Below are 26,651 nucleotides of genomic sequence, written 5' to 3' on the forward strand. Positions count from 1 at the left end.
AAATGAGACCAATTTTACATGTTTAGCCCATTTTACAGCTTGACCTCAGATGACCTTTGACCTTGGTACGTGACCTTTGACTTAATTACCATATGAAGGTTGTCATGTTGCATCTATGACCCAAGTTTGGTTCCAATTGGACTTCGACTTTTCAAATGAGACCAATTTTACATTTAAGCCTATTTCACAACTTGACCTCGGATGACCTTTGACTTTGGTATGTGACCTTTGACATCAGTATCATATGAAGGTTCCCATGTTGCATCTATGACCCAAGTTTGGTTCCAATTGGACTTTCAACTTTTGAAATGGGACAAATTTTACGAAACTTTAACCAAAATACCGTACATGTATCGGTACTGGTATACATGTACATGTACAGTATACGTACCCAGACATAGTGATTGTGAACAAAGTCCAGGTGAGACAAAAATGGGGCTAAACCAACTTTTGGTCAGTTTCGTTAAGTGAAGGAAAGAAAATAGCCTCAGAATGACCCTCAAAAATTGAGGGTGAGAGCAAATCGCCATTTGAAAACAATATGCGATAGTTTGATTTTTTTGTTCTTAAAAACTAAGTTGATTTTGATATTTCTTTATTGTTCACTCCTCACTGACTATAAGTGGATAATGTCGACATTAGATTATAGGCTCAGGCCTCGATATTAAAAAAATACTGCAAGTGAGACTCGCGCAATCCTCCTGGCATGCTGGCAGGTTTTATAAAGTCAGTGTCCCTAACCAAAATGGAGATTTCTATTGTTTTAGCAATATAGAGACCTTGACCTCTGACCTTTCGGCCCCAAAAGCAATAGGCTTCTTAAGACTACCAAAAACAACCCACAAACCACATTTCAAGTTTCTAAGTAAAGTATTTCTGAAGTTATCACGCTGACAAGATTTCTTTTGTTTTAGGAATAGTGGTCTTGACCTTTGACCTGTCGGCCTCAAAATCAATAGGCTTCTTAAGACTACCAAGAACAATCCACAAACCAAATTTCAAGCTCCTAAGGAAAGTATTTTTCAAGTTATCGTGCTGACAAGAGTTAACCTAACCAAAACATAACACCGTGCAGGTAAGTGTACGCCTGCCAAGTATAAAGGCAATCTGGTCGATTTAAGTGGCTAAAGTGGCGGTAACAAAAATATGTGTACAAATGCTATGGGCAGATGACTGAAAAGGAAAAATTAAAGAAACTAGATTTACTTATGTTTGTACAAAAGCCCATTAGCGTCACTGCAAATACAGTGTATATGTTATTACGGATTATTAATTCGTTATTACGGATTATTAACTCGTTATTATGGATTATTAATTCGTTATTACGGATTATTAACTCGTTATTACGGATTATTCAATTCGTTATTACGGATTATTAATTCGTTATTACAGATTATTTGATTCGTTATTACGGATAGTTAATTCGTTATTACATCGATCTCATGTGCACTCTCATGTACATAACATGGTCAATGTCATGGGAAAAGTTCATGTTCAATTCAACCTGTTTTGGTAAATGGACATTTTGCGACGAAGGTATGCCCTTTTTACGTAAACTTGGTGTTAAAATAACCACAGGACATCTGAACAACTGTCAGAGAAACTTGGCGGGATTTAAAAAGTGCATTGCGACCATTTAAGGAAAAATTAACATGAGGGGGAGGGGCGCAACCCCCTCATGTTAAGTTTTCCTTAATTTTTCCTGTATTTTAATTATTTTGACCTAAGATCACTCTTTAGTCATAGTTTCATATTTCACAAGTGCCAAGGCACCAATACATGTACAAGCTGGTTTTAATTTCTCCTCTGCCGTTGTGTCGCAAGGGTATGAGCGAAAAGAAAAGGTGGGGGTAAAGGCTACGCCCCCCCCCCTGCGCTTTTTGCGCTGCTTTTAACTTAAGTTAATTAGTCTGATCTATATTCACTCTTAAGTTGTTTTTTCCATAATCTACAAGTTCCAAGCTAATGATACTTGATTTGATCTTGTTCTCAAATTTGATTAAATGTAAAATTTGCGGCATGCCGCCAATGGGCCTTTGTCTGATCTAGCGAAACTCAAGACCGGTCATTCTGTGATCAGGGTCGGTGATACTATGCTTTAAGACAATCTGGGGATTTGTTCCTGAAATTTTGCATTTTGATTAAACCCTATCCAGCTCTCAGTGCATTCTGATCACGTGCTCTCCGCATGTGAGTACTAGATTTATTTCGTAATAACGAATTATCAATCCGTAATAACGAATTAAATAATCTGTAATAACGAATTAATAATCCGTAATAAGGAATTAATAATCCGTAATAACGAATTAATAATCCGTAATAACGAATTAATAATCCGTAATAATGCAGGGTTCGACCTTAGCGGTGGTCCGCTGGCCAAATGCCAGTTGAATTGCCGGCGGACCAGCTGAAACACCTTGCCAAGTGGTCCGGCTGGCCAGCCAAATAAATCTGCGTCAAAAAAATGGTTGTTGTATTTATTTGGTTTCTTACTTACATTCGCTATTTTTTTCAAAAGAAACCTCCGTTATTTTTACAAATTCGCTTCGCGATATGACTACTTCGCAACTCGATGTCACGGTGACTTTCATCATGTGCGTAAACCCAGCTCAATGCGGCGATGACTGGTTCCCGCCGTGCCAATTTAGAAGACACGATGAAAATGCGGTAACTAGTCTGTGCACGGCTATGCGATCGATTACTCCTAGAGCCTCATAGATTAAGAACCCCGCAAAATTGTTTTCAGCACAAAACACTAATTAAGTACAAAAACGTCCATCAAAATGCAGAAATTTCCCACAGAACCGCTCCACAGTTTGCCCCTAAACTCCGTACCACATCTCATGACATACTCACAAAATATGCGCAGAACAAACATCGCTGGATTTTGTCTTTTTTGGGGCTTAAATGATGAAAAATATGCCCTTTCCGGACTGAGCTACTTGAAACGTGCAGGATGATTTTCAGTTCGGTCGGAGCGCGCCGCGGGGGGTACGGTACAAGCACTTGTACGCATGCGCATACTATCATTTCGCTTGTACCGTACCCCCCGCGGCGTGCTCCGAGCGAACCGAAAATCATCGTGCACGTTTCAAGTGTCAGGTTGGCTCAGTGCGGAAAGGGCATATTTTTCATCATTTTAGCCCCCCAAAAAATCCAGCGATATTTGTTCTGCGCATAATTTGTGAGTATGTCATGAGGTGTAGTACGGAGTTTGGGGGCAAACTGTGCAGCGGTTCTGTTGGAAATTTCTGCATTTTGATGGACGTTTTTGTACTTGATTAGTGTTTTGTGCTGAAAACAATTTTGCGGGGTTCTTAATCTATGAGGCTCCACTACGTGGAGCCTCATACTTTAGTTCTAGGAGTAGCGATTGACAGCGCTAGCATGGCTATGCATTGTGCAGACGCCAGGCACGTGCTCTGTCAACTGGTCGGATTCGACATCGTAAAAATGCCAAGAAAACACCGATGGAGAAAGAACATTTTTGCAAGTTAATTTACAAAATTGATCAAGCTTATCTGTGTATGTATTTTCTGTGTTCATGAGTTCATTTTGAGATCGCACTACTCGTATTTGGAGTGATACATGCCCCGTGTTTCCCGAAATTTTTGACGGTAAAAACGGGTCTGTCGGCCCATGGTGGGCCGCTCACCACACACGCACGCATCACACACCTCGGAGTTTCGGCCAGCTCCCCGCGTCTTGACTAGCGTTGTGCATATGGTGCGAACGACCTGAATTTTCCATTATTTTTTGAAATTATCGAACGTAAATATATTGAAAAAAATTAAAGCCTTTGGTTTTATTCACTTTTTGTTGCCATTTCGTGTATAGCTTTCGTAGTGCAATGAAACTAGTTCAGGCTAAAACTTCGCATATAATTGAATACCCCATTCAATCTGCATAAAAAAATTGGCAAAAAAGAGAAGAATTTCCGACCGACCGACCCTATTTTTGAAAGGCATGTAATCGGAAGCAGAACTATTTTTTTGGCCTAATTAAGGTAGGTTTTATTCACTTTTTGTGGCCATCTTTTTGTGTATAGCTTTCATAGTGCAATAAAAATAAAATCAGGCTAAAACTTCGCATACTGAGGCCTAATTGAATACCCCATTCAAGCGGCATAAAAAAAATGGCCCCCCAAAAACCCCAAAATCCGACCGACCGACCCTATTTTTAAAAGGCATGTAATCTGAGGCAGAACTATATATTTTTTTGCGGCCTCAGATCATGGAGGAAGAAAATAGACCTCTATTGCTCAGGTGACATGATGACATGGGTGTTGATGACAATAGTCTTGTTATGACTTATGTGAAACTGATTAACTGGTGGGTACACGCTGTATAAGACGGACCAGTCAAAAACCTGGCGGACCAGTCAAAATTCTAGCCAACTGGTCCGGCTGGCCAGTCAAAAAAAAAGTTAAGGGCAACCCCTGTAATGTATTAAATAATCCGTAATAATGAATCAAATAATCCGTAATAACGAATTAAACAATCCGTAATAACTAATTACCAACATATACATGTACTTGCAGTGGTGCTAATGGGCTTTCGTATGTTTGTGTATAAACATACGGCCGTTTCGGTAATTTTTTGTTATTGTATTTTTATGTCATGTAAGACTGATAGGACATGTGCGGTAGAGTGATCAGGACCAATACAGATATTGCCCTTCAAAATATGCACTTTTAATATGCCGTCACATGTCACTTGATGACATCATCGTGACCTCACTTCAATTTCATCTATAACACATCCCGATCTAGGTAGGCCTACATACCAACTTTCAACCCAATCGGACATGTTGTTCTGTAGATAGGCCTTCAAAATATGTACTTTTAATGTGACGTCACATGTCACGTGATGACATCATTGTGACGTCACTTGACTTTTCATCAATAACACATCTTGGTGTAGGTACATACCACTTGAGTTTTAACCCAATCAGACCTGTAGTTTTGTAGATATTGGCCTTCAAAATATGCACTTTTAATATGACATCACATTTCACGTGACGACGTCACGTGACCACCAATTACAACATCGCTGTCAGCAACAAATTTGAAGCCCTAGACGCTCCCATGAAAGATCCATATTCTGCTATCTGCTGCTACAGAAACAATTGGCACCTGTAGGCACCAGAAACGCCCCTGGCTGACCGCGGAAACAATGGACATCCTCGACCAGAAGCGCTATGCACGTCTGCGTGGCGACACATGCGAAGCATGCAGACTAAAAGGCGTCTTTAAAGCTCAAGCCAAGGGCAACCTTGAGGAGGCAAACTCGCTGACGACGCTGAAGAAGGGCTACACAGAAACAACATGTGTCCATCCTTTCAGGCCATCAAGTGTATGCACGGCCCCCAACAACAGGGATGTAGCACCTTGCCAATAACTAAGACTGACGGCACCCCATGCAAGACGGTCGAGGAGTCGTTTGGCCCGCTGGCGAGAGCACTACAAACCATGCTGAACCTGCCTCTAGCCATGTCCTGCCCAACCTCAACAGCCGCAACCCCACTACGGATGTGCATTCAGACGCTCCCACCCTGGCCGAGGTATGCCCCGCTATCAGAAAACTCAAGAACGGACGTGCTGCAGGACCGGACGGTAGGCCTATTCCCATTGAACTGCTCAAGTGCGCAGAGGCCCATATCAGCGTGGCCCTCCATGATCTCTTCCTCAAAGTATGGTCCCCAGGTAGGGTCCCTGCCGAATAGAGGGACGGCATCATCATCACCCTGCAGCAGCTACAGGCCCATCACTCTGCTGTCATTCCCTGGAAAGGTTTTCAGCCAAGTCCTGCTATCTCGCTTAGAACCACTACTCACCCGTCACCCTCGCCTCCAGCAGTCTAACTTCTGACCTCTTCGTGTTGCCTTTGTAGACACCAAGGCAGCCTTTGACTCGGTAGAACAGGAAGCTCTATGGCAGGCCCTGAAAGCTACTGGAGTCCCGCCATTCCTGCTTCACCTGATTCATTCCCTGCACCAGGGTAGCATCTCTACCGTGCGTGTCGGAGACGACATCTCAACCCCCTTCCCACCACTTCAGGTGTCCGTCAGGGCTGCATCCTTCTGTGCCATCGACTAGATCCTAAGCTGCTGTCAGTCAGATCTCGGAATAACAGTTAGAGACAAGTCCTTCACAGACCTGGACTATGCCGATGATGACGCCCTGTTCTTAGGAAAACCTGACTAGTGGCCTACCGGTACCTCACTCCAGAGGTTTGAGGAAGAGGCCATGACGATGGGGATGCACGTGTCATGGGCCAAAACCAAGATCCAGAATTGCACCACTCGCCTCAGCCACTGTCATGGGCCAGCCTGTTGAGGTCACGGAGAAGTTTAGGTATCTTGGCGGCGACATCAGCTCCTCAGGCTACTCATCGCCCGACATCCTCCGACGAATAGGCCTCTCTTCATCAACCTTTGGCCAACTCGACTGGGTGTGGCGGAACAAACGCCTTAACCTCTCAAACAAGCTGAAGATATACACGACTTGTGTCCTCCCCGTTCTACCATACGGGTTGGAGGTGTGGACGTCCCTAACTGAGGACAGGCGAAGGCTTTCAAGCCTTCAATAAGATTTGCCAACGGCGCATCCTTGGTGTCCGGTGGTCCGATTTGTCACGAACACCACTATCATGGGGACCACCGGTATCAAGGATATCCATGCAACCATCTTATGGAGGCGTCATTCCCTCTTCGGCCACGTCTGAAAATGCCAGATGACACACCAGCCCACACCGCCCTTAAGCTTTAATAGCGTCGACATACATGGGGGACTCCACCCTGACACTGCTTGGAGGAAACCCAGGGGCTGCCTCCGCAACACCTGGGTGCGCCAGCTGGAAGTTGACCACAAGACACGAGCACAACATCTGTGGCAGTCTGCATTCAATTGCTTGGTTTGGGCGGCTCAACGTCCCCAATGATGGATTACGAGAATCATGATGATGATGATGATACCATTTTCACCCAAATAATATACATGTACATGTACATACCGTACATGCATACAGTATATTTATCTGTCAAACCTGTTTATATATCAAGATGAAGAGCACATTATGCGCTTTCTGCTGAATGTGACAAGTTTAGAATTGAAAAGCTGTCCTTAAAACTTGTTTTGTTGGATCAAGTCACAATTATGCTAATTTGGATAAGAATTGAAGGTTTGCATGGTGAAGAGAGCAACGAGGAAGTTTGCTGTTGCACCATATAACAAATCTCTTTTGTGAGCTTGTGAGGTTCTGAAGAGAACCGGGAAAACTCAAAAATTTTGGATGTTTGCTCTGCCCCATCGTCAGAATACTGAGGAATTCCAATGGTGAAAGGCAGTTGTGTAGGAGAAGTGGATGTGGAGAACCACGGAGATGTGAAGGAAACAGCTCTAGAGACCAAGCAATCTTCACACCTCCACACTTCACCGCTTCCAGAACCTCTCAAGCATACAAAAGATATTTGTTAAACGGTCTAACCGTAAACCTACACATATACTCTTTTGTTAATTTGGCTAGGAAAACTAAAGATCATCATTTACTTGACTGATTTTGATCAACTTTGGATCGAAAATGAGGTATTCAGTATTTATTAACATACATTGTACCTTAAAGGGAAGATACATTTGCAAACATCACAAAACGAAATCATCAAATAATCACGAAATACCTCACTAGATTGTTAGGGAATGACAGTCTAAAGCATCCTGAAAAATTGTGGCTCCTGGTGTGCTGTCATTTTCAAGAAAAATTGTATTTTTCCAACGCTGGTCAGCGTTGAGAAAACTGGCTTTTTTTCAAAAACTGCTCCTAATTTTTCATAATTAGTTATTCCACGTTTTCTTTGCAATTGATTACACACCTGTGAAGGGGTACAAGCCTGCTAGACTGATTCTCTGACCTTACAATTTCCCAAAGTCATGATTACTCAATTTCATCTAAAGTGGGGTCAGGGAACCAGACTACAAGAACATGATTGGTTTTCATGGTTTTTCCAGCATCTACAAGCCCAAATCGTGAAACAAGTCATTTCGACAATATTTGCTATAACATACTAATCCTCCAAATCCATTTATTTCTGAAAATTGCAGCAAAAGCAAATGTTGTACATTCCCTTTAATTAGCCCAATTATGCTAGTCCCCCAAACCTGAAAATCACAGTGACTCTGTTTTTTTAAGTATTGTGATGTATGCTGTTGGCTGTTGTTTCGACTTTTGAGGTCAACACAGCTGTCACAAGAGACTTTTCAGTTGTTGGGCTCTAGTCAATGTGCCCACCAAATATTGCACCTGGGTGCACTGTCTTTCTTGATTGAGGATCTATTCTAGCTGTGTAATACAAATAAGTAGAGACAAAAAAAATCCAGTTTTTTAAAACATTCAAAAACAGTCTAGTTTTTAGAACAATCAATTTTGTTCTCATGTGTGCATCGTACATGTCAAGGAGCATCAACACCAAAGCAATTACAGATTTCAGAAAAACCCTAACCCTGCCAGAGGCAACACAGTGCATTAGTTGGAAAAGTCTGGTACACTTTGATGCATTCAGCTACCAACACCAGTGCATAAACAGATAGTTCTGAGACAATGAGAGCTAGTCCCATAGAACAATGCCACAGTTGTGTCCTGCTGCGTTGGGTGGGGGTGGGGGGGGGGGGGGCACAGACTCTGAGGCAGTTTGGCCTCAGTTTGGGTAGGCTTGTCACTCAAATGTTGCATGTTGCTGCGTTTGGCAGGGTTTCTAGCCAAAACACCCTGGAGGGTTAGGGTTAATTAATGATGCATATCTGTTGCCAACCTTTAGAATATCAGCCTCATTCTGTAGTCTTTCCTTTGCAACTGTCAATTCTTTGACTTTGCCTTCAGCACTTTCTAGTTGTGTTTCTAACTCTGCCTCTAATTCCTGACTGCTGATCTGAAATTCATCCAGTTCTTCTTTGGCTTCCTCCCAACTGAAATATAATGAACACCAACAAAACAGTATTAGGCCTATAGTACACAAATAAGCCTGTTTGATATGACAATATTTCACGATATTTTGATTTTATTTTCATATCGGAAATCGTATTGATCTCTTTAAAAAATTGGTACATCGTGGAATCCGATATGCCAAAAATATCGTGATATCCTTTTGAAGTACCGCTTTTTGTAACCATTGAAGTCACTACTTCAGTACAAAAAGTGCCGCTAAAGCACTCCCATGAAAAACCGCAAAGCACAAATTCACTCTTACCGCAATGTTCTTACCTATTAAGGGGCGGAACCAACTGACTAACGTACGTGTGTATTGGATTTTGTGTCTTCCACGTAGTACAAACAACACAATACAAATCTTTTTAACCACGTAGTAGACTATTACACCAAGTGAAAACATAATCACGTGTCTAAGCGCAAGCTTTATGGCTACTTCTAAAGAATTGAGATTTTCCATTTGTTGGGGGGGGGGGGGGGTCCTACTAGCGGAAGGGAAACAAAGTCTCCGACATTTCATAAAGAAAATACGGTGCCTGTTTTTGGTTTGACGGAAATGTTTCATACAGAACACTGCTTATTCTTAAAACGATTCAATTGGGGTGATTTTTGAGACATGTTTTACCGTAAGAAGTTCGTAAGTTCATAGAGGTAAGTTACAAGGCAGCAGAACAGAGGCAAAGACAACATTTGTAAAATAATCACTGTACACGTACGTGGATACCGCACAGGTATCTGAAAGAAATAGTCATCGCAATTTCCACATGCTACAACAAAAGTTAAAGGGGAAGTTCATTTTTGTTGTATAGACAAAACACCGCAAATAATTGTAGATTATGACGTTGAGAAATGAACATCGGAAATTGCTTTCGGCGCGCGGCAAGCTAGCTAGCCCACGCTTGGCCTGGCCGGCGCTGGCGCTGGGGGTACAGCGCCGCTAGCTACAGACGCAGGCCTGTGGTTGCGACAGGATCAATCCTGAGCACTGCGTATATCGGACAGCGGCAACATTCTCGATCTCTTTCTTAATTAAATAAGCAATTCCCATTCAATTAAAAACAAACACTAACAAGAAAGAATTTCACAAATTGAATTGTCAAATCTTTTTTTCGGGTAATACGATAATGTAAAACACCACTGCGGTGTTAAATGAACAAAGGCTAAGATTATTTCTTAGGGATTCCATATTTTTAAACAAAAATTTGAAGGATTTCAAGCAACCCCAAACGTACAAGTTTATATCAACATTTTGATAATGTCAGGCCTGAAACAGTTTCCAAAGGTAATGCCGATTGACGACTATGTTGCAGTTTTCCCGCTGAGTGACCAGAGTACGTACAGTACATACCGAGTGACTGTGAGACTAGTTTGCCAGCTGGATACATCCCGGGTACGGGTAACTCAGTCTGCCTAGCCTCGCTTGGCACAGGTACACGTAGGTCGTGCATGAAACTTTTATTTCAAAGCTCAGGTTTATTTTAGCCTAGACCAGTGAACGTGGCATTGTAAACAACGCCACGGGCCGTCCTCGCGTAAATACACTCGAAAATATTTTATTTTTTGATCCGCGACATATAACCATGTATAATTTTGCCCTATGGGTTAATCGCTTACTTGTTATGCTTCCTGTGAATTTACGCGAGTGTTGGATCTGTCATTGCCAAGAAATTTTATTGCCAACAAACGTGTTCAAAATGATCAGAAAATCAAAGACACGCATGATACTCTGTATCCCTTGTTCCACATGCGCAAAACGATAGGAGTCCCACCAGTGGGTACCCGACTACCCGTCTTACATGGCAGGATGACCGTAATACCATGTTAAAATTCTACTAAATCAACTTCAAAAATCTGCCAAATCACCCAGTATTGCTGTTCCATTGTGTAAGGGTTTGTTTCAGGGATCTTTCAAAAAATGAATCCTATTTCTACAAGTTTGTATGGGTCATCATTTTTGGTAAATTTCTTCGAAATGACACATCCTGAACGCATGGAAAGGCACACAAAGACTTCTAGGTAAGCACTCAAACTGCATATGAAATGATGTATCGCGGAATGATTTTGCCAGGTTCAAAATGACAACGGAACGGGGCGTTGTATACAACACCATGTTCACGGGTCTATGAGTAGGACTAGTCTAGTTTGGCCACATTTATTTATCATGGGGCTAAGGTTTAAGTGAACCCCAGAAAGCGAGGAGTCCTAAAGGTTTGGGGTCTACCTATTATTACCATGATACTAGCTCTACTGAGTTGGAGCGCTGGAACTTCGGTACCCTCCGTACAAGCACCACCGAATAGGCATACTTTGATAAACAAAAAAGAAAAAGCAAGTTGTGCTGAATCAACGACTGTTTCGTGTCCGATATGTGCCCCGCACCATATGACAGTATGGGCTTTTGGCGCAGGGCACATATTAGCCTAACAAATGTGGCCTATTTACTGGACTACCTCCGTAAATAAAGACCACACTATCAGTTTATTCAACACGTTAGCACTTGGTACCAAATTTATTCTCGCATTAAGACTGCGTATGCAGTTAATTTATGCTTTAAAAAAACACTCACCTTGTTAATAACAAAGAAAAAATAATACACAAGTATACAACTCTCCAGTTTTTGTGGCATTTCCCGGTCCTTTTTGGCATCCGTTTGTGTGTAACTCATATGCTCTCGCGTAATATACAGGGATCGTTCACCTGTCAGTCACGCGGCGCACCGCATGACCCATCATGCCCATAGTCTTGGCCCAAGACCGGCTTTGTCTCGTCGATGGTGCCCTCTACCGTTGATGTCGTTTGGCTGCGCTTACCAGCACGCACGCACGTTGGCACCAACTGCACGTGGACGAAAATAAAACAAAGTCGGTCTTGGGCCAAGACTAGGGAACATGCGGCGCGCCGCGTGACTGACAGGTGAACGATCCCTGTATATTGCACGAGAGCATTTTAAGTTGGAACATGGTGCAATTTGGTCAACCCAATGAATTTTTTTCGATAATATAAATCTTGAAGATGCACTCTTCCCTAAAAAAAACCCTAGAAAATTATAACACCTGAGCCACATGGGGATTTTCCCCCTTGTTTTGGGCCGATTTTAAGGCGGATTTCTGGCTGGGGCCATATTAGGGGTTACCCACTATGGTGGTAGAATTTATACCCTGGACGTCAGTCGTAATGCAATGAAGACGTCGTCCAACCTGGGCTAGCCTATTCGGTATTCGGTGGAGCGATTGTACGGAGGGTACCGAAGTTCCAGCGCTTCACCATGTTCACTCAGTAGAGCTACCAATACCATGATGCTAGACCCACTAACTGGGGCACTAGAACTCCTTTTTTGACATTTGGGATGTGGTCTGTCGTGCTAGCGCCCCACAAAGCATAAATCCTCATTTCGGAGAATGTCAAATAAACATCATTTTTCCAGACCAATACAATACAATACAATAAAACTTTATTATCCCAGTGCGGGAAATTCCATGGCCTTTTTACACGTTATTTGGTTTAAAACACATAAAAAGCACGAATGTAAAAACTACACAAACTACAAAAATACAAACATTAAAACTTATAACTTATATTAACTTATAACATCTGTCCGTAGGCAAGTAAGATACTGTGTACCTGTACTGTGAGATTAGAAGGTTTGCATGGTGGAAAGATACTAAGACAAGTTAAGTCCGCGGTAGCACCACGTGAACAAATCTCCCCCGCGAGCACGTGTGGCTCCGAAAAAGAACCGGAGGGACCCAACGCCCCGAACAGCATGCTCCGCCCGTCGTCAGGAAAATGTTTATTCTCCCGACGACAGGCAGAGCACACCGCTCGAAACGCTGAGCCCCCAGCCCCCCAGAACCACACACACTCACTAAAGAGACCCATCCACACGGCGCCACCGCAAACCCATCCCATCCCAGTACCTGTACTGTGTTCATTATTATTAACGGAAATATAACTCAGAAATAAACGAACAACTCAGATATAAACGATCAACTCAGAAATATATACCAACTCAGAAATAAACGAACAACTCAGAAATAAATGAACAACATCCCCAGGGTGTCGAGCAGCAGTACTCGCCAACCATGTACCATGCAGTACAGTAGTGCAGACGACATAATGTTTACTGCGGCATCCAAGATGGCGGACACCTTGCATCGCTTCATGCGATGAAAACGTGGAAAAAAACGGAGGGTACAAAATACAAATGAAGTGATTTTTCGTTGACGACCTCCAAAGCCAGAAAGAAGTCTATGAGAAAGGTAAACCTGGGTTGCATTTTATTTTTTATGATGAAAAACGTTGACTTTGTAAACGTTTACCATTGCATTCCGTCATGTCTATCTGTACGTCACGTGCACGAACGGTATAACAGCGCCAATGCTGGCCGGGTTTGGTCACTCTACTGGGCTGGGATGGCACGCTGCATGGCACTGTGCCATGACCACAGTGGTCAGACTGGAAAGAATTTCATATACATGTACTTACACCACTAGTTTTTCCCTGCAATGTCTTTTCAGCCATCAGAAAGCGGTAACATGTCCTAAAAGTGAAATTTAGCAGGGAAAATATTGAAGTATTGAGTGAGAAACACATAATTTTTCAGACCAGTCTCAAAGGGTTTGTACACAGGGTGTCAAGCGAAGTCCATCTATGGAAATCTTTGCTTTTTTTCAGACCATTTTCATAGGGTTTGTGCACAGGGTCACTGTCATGGTGATGTCCAGATGTTAAACTATTTCCGGAAGGGCATGGTCCATATGTCTTGTTTATTTTTTTGAGCATTTTGCCGCTTTAAAGATCAAACAACTTCCACAACTCAAAAAAAAAAAAAAATCTCATAATTCTAATAAAAGAGACTTTTTCCCATTATTTTTCAGTTCGAGTTGAACTATTTTAGTATTTTTATGCTACAATTTTTACAAACGGAAAAGGCCCCTAGTACTAGTATTAATGTTGAGCGCGATCGGTTGATCGTGATGCTATCTGTCGATTGCGCTGCCACCAGTTGAACCGCTTCTCAAAATACTAAAAGCCATTGACATGGTTAGTTAACTGCTTCGATACCTTATGTTTAGCCTGAAATACTCGGTCTCGGTGAATCCCAAATAAACTGGTAACTGCTGTGTGCATATTGCATTATGTTAGTGACCCACATAAAATATCATGCATTGTGTGTTTCGAAGCAGAGAAAATGAAGAAAAAAAATGACATGGATTTACTTTAAACAAAATTTGCATTTCATATCAGTTCTCTTTGGTTCCACTGGTTGCACAGGGTACAAGGGTAATGGTAGTAATCCGAACAGGATGTCAGCATGATGATTAATTTGTACATGTAACTCTCAAATGTTGGTTTCAGGACGATTCTAGTAACATGGAAGCGAAGCCTGTGATGAAACAAATCCTGTCGAGAAGCAATCATAAAGCGGAAACTACAACTTTAATATGCCTCATTTTCTCATGGGAGCAGACCAATACAGCCTCATCAGCTGGTTGAGTCTGTTGCAGTAGCAAGTGCGACAATTCAATGGTAAATGGGAAAACAGTGACATTATCTTGGAAAGAAGATACCCCTAACCTACTGGAAGCAATTAAACCAAATGTTGAAAGTGCGCTGCTAATGCTATGCTACAATATTTGGCCCTCACTAAATGCAGGAGGTCTAGTTTTTGTTCTGTGTAGCCTTCATGTACCTGTACTTTAGACTTCATTGTCACTTTAAGTCTTATCCATGTCAAATTTTCAGTTCTACATGTAAATTGTAACTGTACGACTCTGGTACGACTTCTGCACACAGAAACTAGAAGAGGTCCTACATTTTATTCTGCAAATATGTGAATACTTAATTTTTACTATATACACTGTACATGTAATGTAGTGGCCAAACTCAGATTTCTTCTTTTTGCCTAGTGAGGGCACTGTACCAGAAAGACGGTAACCAAGCGCTCCATAGCAACATAGCTTTAGCGTTTTAGAGTTTGCAACTTGTGTGTTAAATTCTTCGCCCAAAGCAATAATCCCGCTGAGGTTTATTAAACGGTTGGTACAGCAGTTTAATCTTAAACAATTTATATAAATTATTTAGTGATTAGTGTGATATTTAGTACTGTTTTGTAAGCCTAAAAGTTGTATTTTCAACGCATTTGTTGGTTGCATAGTCACATGTTATTGTTGAACATGTTAAAGGCACATGTATTAGGCCAAAAAAAAATAATAAGTCGGTCTCTGGTCAACGCGCGCGTCGATTTTAATCATGCGCGTCGATCTTTTTTTTTTCCAAAATGTTCCGCGGTAGCTCCAACAGCGCCCTTTATTTCCGCACCTCCTCAATTTTTTTTTACCAAAGAGCACCAAGGAATGGGAAATTGCACCAAGGCAAATGATCGAAAGCACCAAGGCAAATTATGGAGGACACCAATGTACATGAGGACACCAAAAAAGCAAAATAGTTCCCACCTTGACTGTACAATCCAAGCTTAAAGAAAAAGAAAAAAAAGAAAAAAAAGAAAAAAAAAAAGCCGCGTGGCCGCGTCAATTCCAGAACTTTGGTCTGACCAGAGACCGAATAAATATATATTTTTTTGGCCTTATACTGCAGGTCGAGATTTATACAGGGTGTACATAAACCCTCCTTGCATTTAGACATCAGTATTCTTTAAATGTGGAGTAGCTAGTATAAATGCAATTGTTAGACTGACACTGGATTTAGGTCATAATTGATACACTCTCCATGTACATTGTAGGGGCCTACATGTACATGTGTAGTTACCGGTACATAAACACTGCTTTGAACATGTGTGTGCATGTGTATAGTACATGTAAGTGATATGTAATGAGCTAATTCTGTTAGAATAAGGTTACCCAAACACTGGGTAATTTCTTGTTACACATACATTTTATTTTCTATTTTATTGTAGTCAATCTGTGCCTGTGCCTGACATCATGTACCACTACAAATCTGGATCTGCAGCACAGCATTGTCGTCTTTAATCTTTAGCAGACTCATGTAAATTTTACATAGAGTTGTGTTAGGGGCCAATCACAAGTCTGAACTTCACACTCCCCCCCCCATCCCCCACCCAATTCACCAAATGTCCCATCCTCCAGTGCCTCCAGAGCCCCCACCCCCCACCACCCCACCACCCCACCTTAGATATCAGGATATTCATGGACCATCAGAACACTAGAAAAACAGTGACCAAGGTTCACATATGCCACATAGTTTGCACAAAAAGTGGTGCACCTTTATTTCATTTTGTTCAAATGTTTGTGTAATCTCATGAAATGCTGTTACAGGTTGAGCATGGTTAACTATACATACATCAGTGTACATACATATTTTGAAAAGCACAATTGTATACTTCTCAAAAAATGTTTACAACACTAGTGATATTAATGTAACTGCTAATTTAACATTACAATATGTGGGGATTTTTTTGGATGAGATATTAAAGCAGTGGTTTAATAATTAACTTGTGAACTGTGGTTTGTACTTTTGTAAGGCAGTTTCTTAAAGTTACACACAAATAATGCTTGCCCCAGTCTAGTACAATGCAATAAGTTAATGCTCAAGATGGGAAGGAAACTTAAATCAGAAAGCGACAACATGTCGTACAAAGTCAAATTTAGCAGGGAAAACATTGAAGAATTTAGTGAGAAAACAGAAATGTTCAGACCACTCTCATAGGATCTCAAGTGACGTCTGTATATGGAATTCTTTCCAAAATGTGGACCGCCGTATAATTAACAGTTTACATTCAGTCTCTGAAGTTGGTTTCCAAAACCAAACTTGATGAAATACATTCAATCCTTGTACAGATACATGTTCAGTAGCTCCTATTCTTAATGACACATTAAGCTCAGTAAAAAAAAAAATTTGCTTATTACAACAAATTATTTGAACTGTCCTAGGTGCATATGTATTTCACCTAAAATTGCACTTACTATTCATTGCAAAGTATAAATAATAATAATAATAACTGTATTTATATAGCACCTTTTTCCAGAGGATACAAAGTGCTGGGGGAGAATGCAACCAAAGACAGGTAAATGAAGTATATGAGCATATGAGACCCATTATGTAGCACCATTTTGCTAGGTGCTGCGGGGCATAATTGCTGCCACTGCCAGAATCACCGGGGCAAACCCCTTCTCTTAGCGAAAAGTGTAACTGGGTTCTTTAACGTGCATTACACAACACACGGGACCTACGGCTTTACGTCCAATCCGAAGGACGAAGCAATAATGGTAAAGTGCCTTGCTCAAGAGCACGAGCACCATGTTCCCGCAGTCAGGATTCGAACCCATGTACCACGGCCCACGAGTCGAACACCGTAACCATTGAACCACACCGTAACCATTGGACCACAGTGCCCCACAAGTATAGATTTTTAAAGATGACTGAAAAGTCTGCAATTGGTTGACAAAAATTGTTAATGTCTAAAATATAATTTTAACAACATATACATGTACTTTTACTCTTGGAAATAGAGCAATCTCATTTATGGCAAGACCAATTTAACTAGTTTTGCCAAATAACATTTGTGCAAGGTGTCTTGATAAAAATTGCAACCTTAACTTTTTATCCCCAAACCCCGGGCTATATGGTAAAACATTGACCTTTATGAAATTGGAGGATTTTGTCCTCAATGGTATTCAAAAATGCCTCATTGAATGAAACATGTACAATGAGCATATCACTGTGGGCATTGGTGAAATTCGAAGGTCACAACAAGGCACACCTACAACTGCCATCTGCATCTGCACTTGTTTGGCTAGAATCACTTCCTTTTAGTGTCACCTCTCTCAACATTGACAGACTCTTCACCTCAACAGGTCCTCAGACAGAATTCTCACTGACAACCTGGACAGGGGTTGCAGCAAGTTCCAAACTCATTGAATCCTCTGCATAGATGCTCATCAGTGGTTGCGAGTGAAATTTCTCTCATACATGTATTTGTGGATTTTCGGGGGTCTTTTAAATAAAAATCTCTATAACTTTAACAGTGCATTTGCCATTTTACAAGGTATTCAGGGAGCTGCAGCTACTAGTAGCCAGCTGCTGTCTACATACTTGTATGTAAGATCTGGTAGTTCAGCCAGAATTTCAGTCCATTCTTGGCATGGGCTGTGGAGCACAGCACTTATCAGACAAGACTAAATTTGCTTTCTTTCAGTTGAGTTTCTGTTGCTTTTCCATCTGGATCGTTGATGTAGCCGACTTGACCACCGTCCATAATATCATGCACTCTGTTGGGACAAATGACAAAATAAGTGAATCGGTTTAGCATGAAAAGTTGCCAAAATCTCATCACAACTATTTAAGTCCAGGCCTACAGAGATGTTAATCAAGTTGTAATCAGGGGACTGATGGTGGCAGTGTAGAGTAAAATACAATGCAATCATCTACCATAAAGCTATCTGGAAATACATGTACATTGTATTTTCATACCTGGACATCACCAATTCACCATGACAGTGACCATGGTGACCCTGTGCACAAACATGGGCGTCGCAAGGATTTTTTCTAAGGCCCCAAACATTTTATTGCCATTTTGAAGGTTGATATTGATAATTAATGACCAAATTTCAAAAATTTCAAGCACTTTTAATTATTTGTCACGAACATAAACCATTTTCCACACTTCAAACTTGCCATGATTTGACACAAGCATACCTGTGTTAAACGTGCGAAAATCGCGACGATCTCAAAACTTGAATTCTCAAACTACATGAAGTACGATTATTTTCACACAAATGCATCGGGGTGAACTGGTGCGCCTGGCCGACGGACGGACGGCATAGTTCTCCCCACGTACAATCGTGCGTACTGTGTACATTTGTATCGGCCCGATACGCTGGAATTGCAACCCGATACACCAACAAAAATGCCGATCACATTTTTAGCCCCCAATACGCACAATATAATTATTATACACGCCATTAAAATGCACAATATAATCGTCACATACGCCATTATTTCATCTTGACGTGCAAAATCTTGACAAAAATCCTGTTTTTCTGATGCATGTGTGATAAAAATGCACACGATGACAGGTTCCTGGTACCAGCCAGCATGCAGCGCATACAGCATGGTACACTGGTTCCCTTTGCGTGCTAACTGAATCAATGCTATGGTGAAGGACCGGAACCAGTGACTTCTGCCTATAAAACCACACTGTGCCATGATGCATGATGATCATGCAATTGGCCGAAGTTGGATCGTAAAAATACCAAACAAACATTGATGGAGAAAGAGAATTTCTGCGAATTAATTCACAGAACGTGATCTTTATTTTCTGTGTATGTGTTTTCCATTAAAATGACGAGATTGCAAAGCTCGAACTTGTGGCGAAACATCGTACCGTGTTTCTGCAGTAGTGCAAGGTTTTCCATTAAAATGACGAGATTGCAAAGCTCGAACTTGTGGCGAAACATCGTACCGTGTTTCTGCAGTAGTGCAAGATTTTCAGCCACGTGGGATGGGCCATACACAGTGCAGTAAATGCACTCTGATACTGCGCCATGTGCACGGTGCGATGTTCGGCCGGCCAGACTGAATAAAGACTGATTCCTTGCTCTATACCATATATTATGATGATCCATTAATCAGCACCCCCAAAAAATTGGCGAAATAATTTTTCCGACCTACCGATGCTATTTTGTAAGGCATGTAATCGGAAGCAAAAGTGATTTCTTTCTTCACCTTGATTTCTTAATTTGAAACTTACTTGTAAATGTAATCCATACTGTTCTAGTTCAGGAAGCTTTAACACAGGTTAAAAATGTTGATTTTTTTTTAAGTTAACAATTCTGATTTTTTTCTTTCATTACAAAAATATTAGGGGCCTACAAAATCTCCTCTGAATTTTAAGGAAATTTCTTAAGTTAAAGACCCACCAGATTTGCTCTAAAATGTACTAGTGAGCTTCTAAAGTTCACAATTTTTAACCCCACACCATGGCTTCGCAGGTTGTTGAATCACAGCAAAACTTCCCCTACAGGTTTGAAAACAATTCCTGGGGGGAGCGACGCCCATGTGCACAAACCCTATGAAAATAGTCTGAAACAAAATTCAAAGTGTTTTCCCGGTAAATGCTTCAATATGTTCCCCAGCTGATGGCTGTTAGGTCACTGCAGGGTTCAGACCAGTAAATCGGTCTGAAATTGCCTACGCTGGCCAAATCACAATTTGCATGCCCTCAAATTCTTTGGTACTTTAGCGTATTGTGTGCCATGAATTAACTTGAGAGTTTGTACAACATATGGGTGGAAGCCATGCAGAGGATTGCGAGCTCGTGTTTCCGTGAAATGTGGATGATTAGGCCCAAAAATGGCTTTATTTTGCACTGGAGCATTGGCGTCCATTTTCAAAATGGCAATGGGTTTCAGGACTGCTTTTAGGGGTGATCATCTTTCGATGGAATTTTCTCCCAAAAGTCATTGGTTACCCCCCATAAAATTGAACAGAAAATGAAAGATGATAAAATAAGCTTTAATTTGATGTACGTTTTGAACACCTCAGAGTTGTGAGTATTTTTCCTGAATTTCTGAAGTGGGGGCATTTATCATTGGGGTCTATGGAAACTTATTTACTGGTCTGCAACCTGCAGGGAACAATTAGTGATGGGAAGAATTCCCATATCTGGCCATCCCTGGCCATGTGTACAAAACCGTATGAGATTGGTCTGAACATTTTTAAGTGTTTTCTCAGTAAATACTTTAAAAAAATTCCCCCAGCTAAATTTTACTTTTTAGGACATATTATCACTTTCTGATGGATGATAGGTCACTGAAAGGACAAAATAGTGATGGCCAGATATAAGAATCTTTCCCAAACTGTAGCCAGGCTTACCTTTTGCAAAGACTTCCTTTTGGCTTCGGAGGTCGTCGACGAAAAACCACTACATTTTACCCTCCGTTTGTTTCTACGTGTTCATTGCGTACAGCGATGCAAGGTGTCCGCCATCTTGGATGCCGCGGTTAACATCGTTAACATCGGGCGTGTACTGCTGCTCGACACCCTTGGGACGTTGTTCGTTTATTTCTGAGTTGTTCGTTTATTTTGGAGTTGTTCGTTTATTTCTGAGTTCGTATATATTTCTGAGTTCGTATACATTTCTATATTTCTGAGTTTGTATATATTTCTGAGTTCTGAGTTGATCGTTTAATTCTGAGTTGTTCTTTTATTTCTGGAGTGTCATGGCCTAGCGGTTAAGAGCACCGGACTCATGCTCTGGTGTTTCAGAGGCAACAGTGGCGTGGGTTCGAGGCCGGGCCCGGACACTTGTGCCCTTGAGCAAGGCACTTAACCATTATTGCTTCGTCCTTCGGATGGGACGTTTAGCCGGAGGTCCCATGTGTTGTATAAGGCCTAACGCACGTAAAAGAACCCAGTAACACTTATCGCTAAGAGAAGGGGTTTGCCCCGGTGTTTCTGGCCTCCTAGTTATACATGTACTTCCTTGTGGAAGTCCTTAGGACCATGTCCTACTCAGCATAAATTACCAAGGAATAATCTGATTGGCTGATCGGCTCAAGCACGCAATAACCACACCACATGCACAGCCATGACAGTGCAGCACTGGACGATTTTTCTGAAGTAGAGCCACCGAAATCGTCATTATTTTTCATATTTTAGTAACTTTTGTTCTGTTTGAAGTCGATCATTAGCATCGTGAATGACTGAGTGCATGTTATGAGGTATGTTTAATGGAATCTGGGATGGAATAGAGTTAGAGGGAAAAAGGACCATTTTGTGGAGGCAAAAAAGGACCATTTCGTGGAGGCCGTTTTTTAAGGATTTCTTGCGATCCCACTTTTACAACGTACATCTGTCTCCAGCGTTACATGTGAATTCCTGATGAGCTTGTTAAGCTGGAGTTACTCAAGCTACCAAGTACCAAGTTAGTTTATTTTTGAGTTGTTCGTTTAATTCTGAGTTGTTCGTTTATTTCTGAGTTATATTTGTTTATTTCTGGGTTGTTCGTTTATTTCTGAGTTGTTCGTTTATTTCTGTGTATTTTCGTTTAATTTTGTGGTTTTGTTTTATATTTGTTTTTGTCTTGTTTGCCCTATTAGTCAGTGTTGGAGCAAAGGCTTAAACCTTCAAGGCCAAGGCCAAGGCCAAGGCCAAGGCTTTGACCCTCAAGGCCAAGGCCAAGGCTTAGACCTTCCAGCCTCGAGGCCAAGGCTTAACCCTCAAGGCTAAGGCCAAGGCCAAGGCCCTGTTTTATAAAATGACCACTGATATAGAACTAATTATAGTCACATGACTCATCATCACGAATCGCCCATTAAGAAGAACAACATGTCTTAAATTGCAATCAACATGCTCGCATACACCGTTTTATGACTGCATTAGATCTATTAAAGTATAAGTGCAGGTCTTCAATGTGGTTTAACTAAAACAAAATAAAGATTTACTTCTATATTGACGCACAATTCTCCCGAGTGTAACAAAAGGGGGATCCAAGAAACTGATTTGGGAAATGTTTATTTACTGGGCCAACATGGTCAGAAATATCAGCATTATCTAAAACAGATACATGCAAATCTTTAGCACTTATCAGGGAGACATACAACCAATCAGATCTGGGTCATTCCACCGGGTTGGGAAGCAGTGCATGTTACATCCATATATTTGGTTATATTATAAAAAGTATCAATGCATTCTAAACAATTGCTTAACATAATATTTGTCTTAGGGTGTTTTAATATTTGAGAAAGTTTGAAATCATTTGAAAGTACATTAATTCGGATGTAACATTGACACTTTTTCAATGTTACATCCAAAAATTCTTTTTTTGCCATATTTTACACGTGTATGTAAAATGTTACCCAAACTGACATTGCATATTTACAACTGGACACCTAAGCACCAAGAAAAACTTTTGTTTTGGTATAGTCAGGGTTCAAATATGGCAGAAACAATACCTCAAGTGTGGATGTAACGGTGTAAAAATCACTCAATGGAAGTGTGACATTTGGGGTTTACACCGTGTAAATGTTACATCCACACAAACAAGCTATCATTTCTGCTCCATTTGATGTCTGACTACCATAACAAAAGCTTCTCTTATTGTGTTGCATCTATAGTAAGAAGTACGCGAAGTAAATTTGGGTAATATTTCGAAGAAATTTAAAAAAAAGAAAGATAACAAATGTCATATTTGGACGTAACACTGACACGGTGTCAATGTTACATCCAAAATTACATTTTTTGCTCATATTTTTGGCAAAATACATTGAAATGATTTCAAACTTTCTGCAGTAGTGAAACACCCAACAACAAATATAATGTAGAGCAACTGCTAGCAAGGCATTCATGCTTTTCTTAATATGGTCATATGTCACACTTTGTTCCCCAACCCGGTGGAATGACCCATCTATTCCATTATTGTATGCAATTTAAGTGATCATCTCATTAGCCCCACAAGTGTACAGAATATTTTTGCAGCAAATTTACTACAATGGTAACAACATGTGATGCTATAAAAGTGGAAGTGTGCCCAACACACATATCTACAAGGGGTTTCCCTCCTCCATGGTAATACGATTAAAATGGTAACAGCAAAATTTCGAACAGATTTATCTGGAAAATGCAAAAATCTATGGGCCTTGAAGGGCCTTGACTCAAAATTGCAAGGCCGTGATCCCTCAAGGCCAAGGCCAAGGCTTTTGCCCTCAAGCCTCGAGGCCAAGGCCAAGGCCCCAAAATCCAGCCTTAAGGCAGCCTTAAGGCCAAGGCCCAGCATCAAGGCACTACATCACTGCTATTAGTATTGGCCGCCCATACTAGCTGGTAGCGTTTTGCTGTTAGTCCGAGAGCCCAGTGAGGTTTAATTAGAATATTGCAAGTAGGTGGGGTTGTCCAACCTTCGAAACCGTCATTCTTAAGTGTCACACCCCGTGCGTTTGGGAGGGGGCACCGCCTAAAGACCCCCAAAATTGACTTTTAATTAGAATATCGGGCACAAGCACAATTCTAACACGAAAAGATAGTTTTCGATTAACTTATCAATGACCAATAGTTTAAGAATGAGAAATCCCGTGCATTCCATGCTTAAGAATGGCCTAAGTAGTGCTAATTATTCACCTTTAATTAGAATTTTGAGCACAAGAGCGAAACCTTCACTAAAAGCTTATTAACTTGACCAATATGCAAGATCTGCAACTTAAGAATGGATTTTCCCGTGCATTTTGTGCTTAAGAACGAGTTAAAGTTTAATAATTTGCCGCCCGCTAAGGAATTATTTTTTATGTGTTTAATTAAAATGTTGAGCACAATGATCATTCCAACACCAAACGATAGTGTATCAGTCAGAGTTTGCAGAATTTCAACTTAAGAATAAAAAATCTCGTGCAAAATCTACTTAAGAACGGCTTTATTACTGCTAATTACGATTGTATGGTACGGAGGATGATTTCTGCACAGCTTAAAAAGTAAAAACATACCGCCATAGCGAAACATTTCGCAATGCACATGCTAAATAGCTTAACGAAATAATCGCACGGAGCAAAAGCATCGCTACACACGTACTGCTTTATAAAATAACCCCCAGAATTGCAAAATGCTGCAATATACTTTATTATACAATAATATTACGCCGGCCTAAATGTTCGAAATAGTAATGCTTTTGCGAATTACGCAAAAATGCAACCTTTCACATTATTGAGAAATACATGTAAATGTCTGCGTTATAGTCCAATTCGTCAAGTTGTGATGGCATTTAGATATTTTTTTTACGATGTAGAAAAGCCTGCCCAGCACATAAATGGACTGGAAATCATACCCAATCATGACGGATCCTGAATTATTAAAGAGAGATAAATTACGACGAACTGCATCGAAGGCCTGAAATCAAGCACAAGATTTAGGATGTGACGAACACTTTAGCGATCCTAAGGGCCATTATTTTTCTCCCCAGATTGATGGTAGTTCTTTTCAGCTTAAAAAAAATGAAACAAAATGGCCAGGAGTGATGATTTTCCCCTTTAAAACTCCTACTAAATTGGATACACCAACTTGCGAAGCGCAAACTAATACTAAACGAGCATGTTTCCCATTCATCCAAAAACATAGATCCCTGGTGTCCGAATAAAGTCATGTGCATGTTTAACACATTTTTTTACAGTTGTCCACGGAGAGTGTTAAACTTTTCAAACCAAAGGCGCACAGTTTCTTTTAAAAAAGTGGAAAAAAAAACAGTATTTCATATTATTATCAGTTCGATGTATACAAGTTCTTTAATTTGGATCAAAATAAACTTGAATGGGCCGGTTATGAATGTGTGTATAATTATTTGTTTTAAATAGCTTGTTGAACTAATAATTGACGCAAAAAGTACTTACTATGGCCGATACATAAACATCAATCAGAACTGCTACAATGCACTGCGAGATACAATTTCTAACTGGTTTCCTTCTTAGTTAGGGCCTTTAAAATCAGGGAGTGGGAGTGTTTCTAGGGTTTCAAAGGACCCCCGCCTGGTGGCGAGTACCGCTAGGAAACCCAAAAAGTAATGATACAATCAAGTTTTGATCATGGCCCACTCCATGATCAAAACATGTACATCTAGAATCCATTTTTTTCTGAGACCCTTCAGCAGGCCTAGGACTCCACGTCGTATTGGCTTCGCACATAAAAAGTTCCACGTTCGGATTTGAAGACCCCCCCCCCCCTCGAAGGTTGGACACCCCCACCTACTCGCTGCCACCATCAAACCTTTTGTGTGCGATATTCTAATTAAACCTCACTGGGCTCTCGGACTACATGTATGTCTGATGTCTTTGCTAAACTGGTCGAATTTCACAGATTTCCAACCCCAAAAATAATCGTGAGTATCACTGAAGCCCCATTACTGCATCTTTGACATGTGGAGAAGCCAGTAGGTGCTTTGAAAGGTACATGTATTTTTGTCAAGTATTTTGCTTGATTTTTGGCAACTTTTGAGAGAAATGGTCTGGAAAAATGACATTCATGACATTTATTTGAGATAGTGGATATATTGCCGGAGGTAATGCCGGCAAGCTAACGTTTACTAAATGTTTGCCGGCGGCAATCCATATCAACAGAGGGCGCTGTACTCTCTAAGATAGGGCTGAATTATAAGATACATTAAATTACCACCAACGGTTGTGTAGCACCCTTGGTCTAGTGGATAAGCAACGGATTGCATGAGCGGGAAGACCCGGGTTCGATCCCGATCCCTGCTGGCGACATTTCTAAGGTTTTTTTTCTCCATCCCCATTCCCCCAAAAATAAGAATATTCTTCTTTTATTATTTTAACATGTCTCAAACATTTTATTGCAGAGTATTACATTTTCTTTTTCAGATTTGTGGCTCTGGAGGATTTTTTTTAAAGGGAAATAAAGTCCAAAATTGTAAAATGGTCTGATTCCCATCTTGTGAATACGAAGTTACAACGATAATGTTGGCATGGAGCCAGACTAAAATTTGTCACCGGAAAATTAAGTATAGTCGGACTCCCTATTATCGCGGCATCCCTATTATCGCGGCATGAGAAATTTCTCTTTTTGCATTGCCAAAACTCCTTCAAGTGGACAAAAGTGCCGAGTTGGACAAAAAGGACGATTAAAAAATGTGTCTTTCGGGACTTTTAACGATTTTTAATAAATATTCACGTTTTCCAAACCTGCAAATTTTCCCTC

General features: G+C 40.9%; 1 protein-coding gene across 1 annotated transcript in view; it reads right to left on the reverse strand.

Annotated features, from left to right (window-relative positions):
* The window catches only part of LOC119734725 (nuclear distribution protein nudE homolog 1-A-like), a 51,171-nt gene that overhangs the window by 20,381 nt on the left and 4,139 nt on the right, over positions 1-26,651 (reverse strand). The window contains exon 2 of the mRNA XM_038208265.1: positions 8,806-8,959. Coding sequence (XP_038064193.1) covers positions 8,806-8,959 — 154 coding nt within the window. The remainder of the gene's footprint in view (positions 1-8,805; positions 8,960-26,651) is intronic.

The sequence above is a fragment of the Patiria miniata genome, unplaced genomic scaffold (genome assembly GCF_015706575.1).
Source record: "Patiria miniata isolate m_02_andy unplaced genomic scaffold, ASM1570657v1 HiC_scaffold_28, whole genome shotgun sequence".
Classification (NCBI taxonomy): domain Eukaryota; kingdom Metazoa; phylum Echinodermata; class Asteroidea; order Valvatida; family Asterinidae; genus Patiria; species Patiria miniata.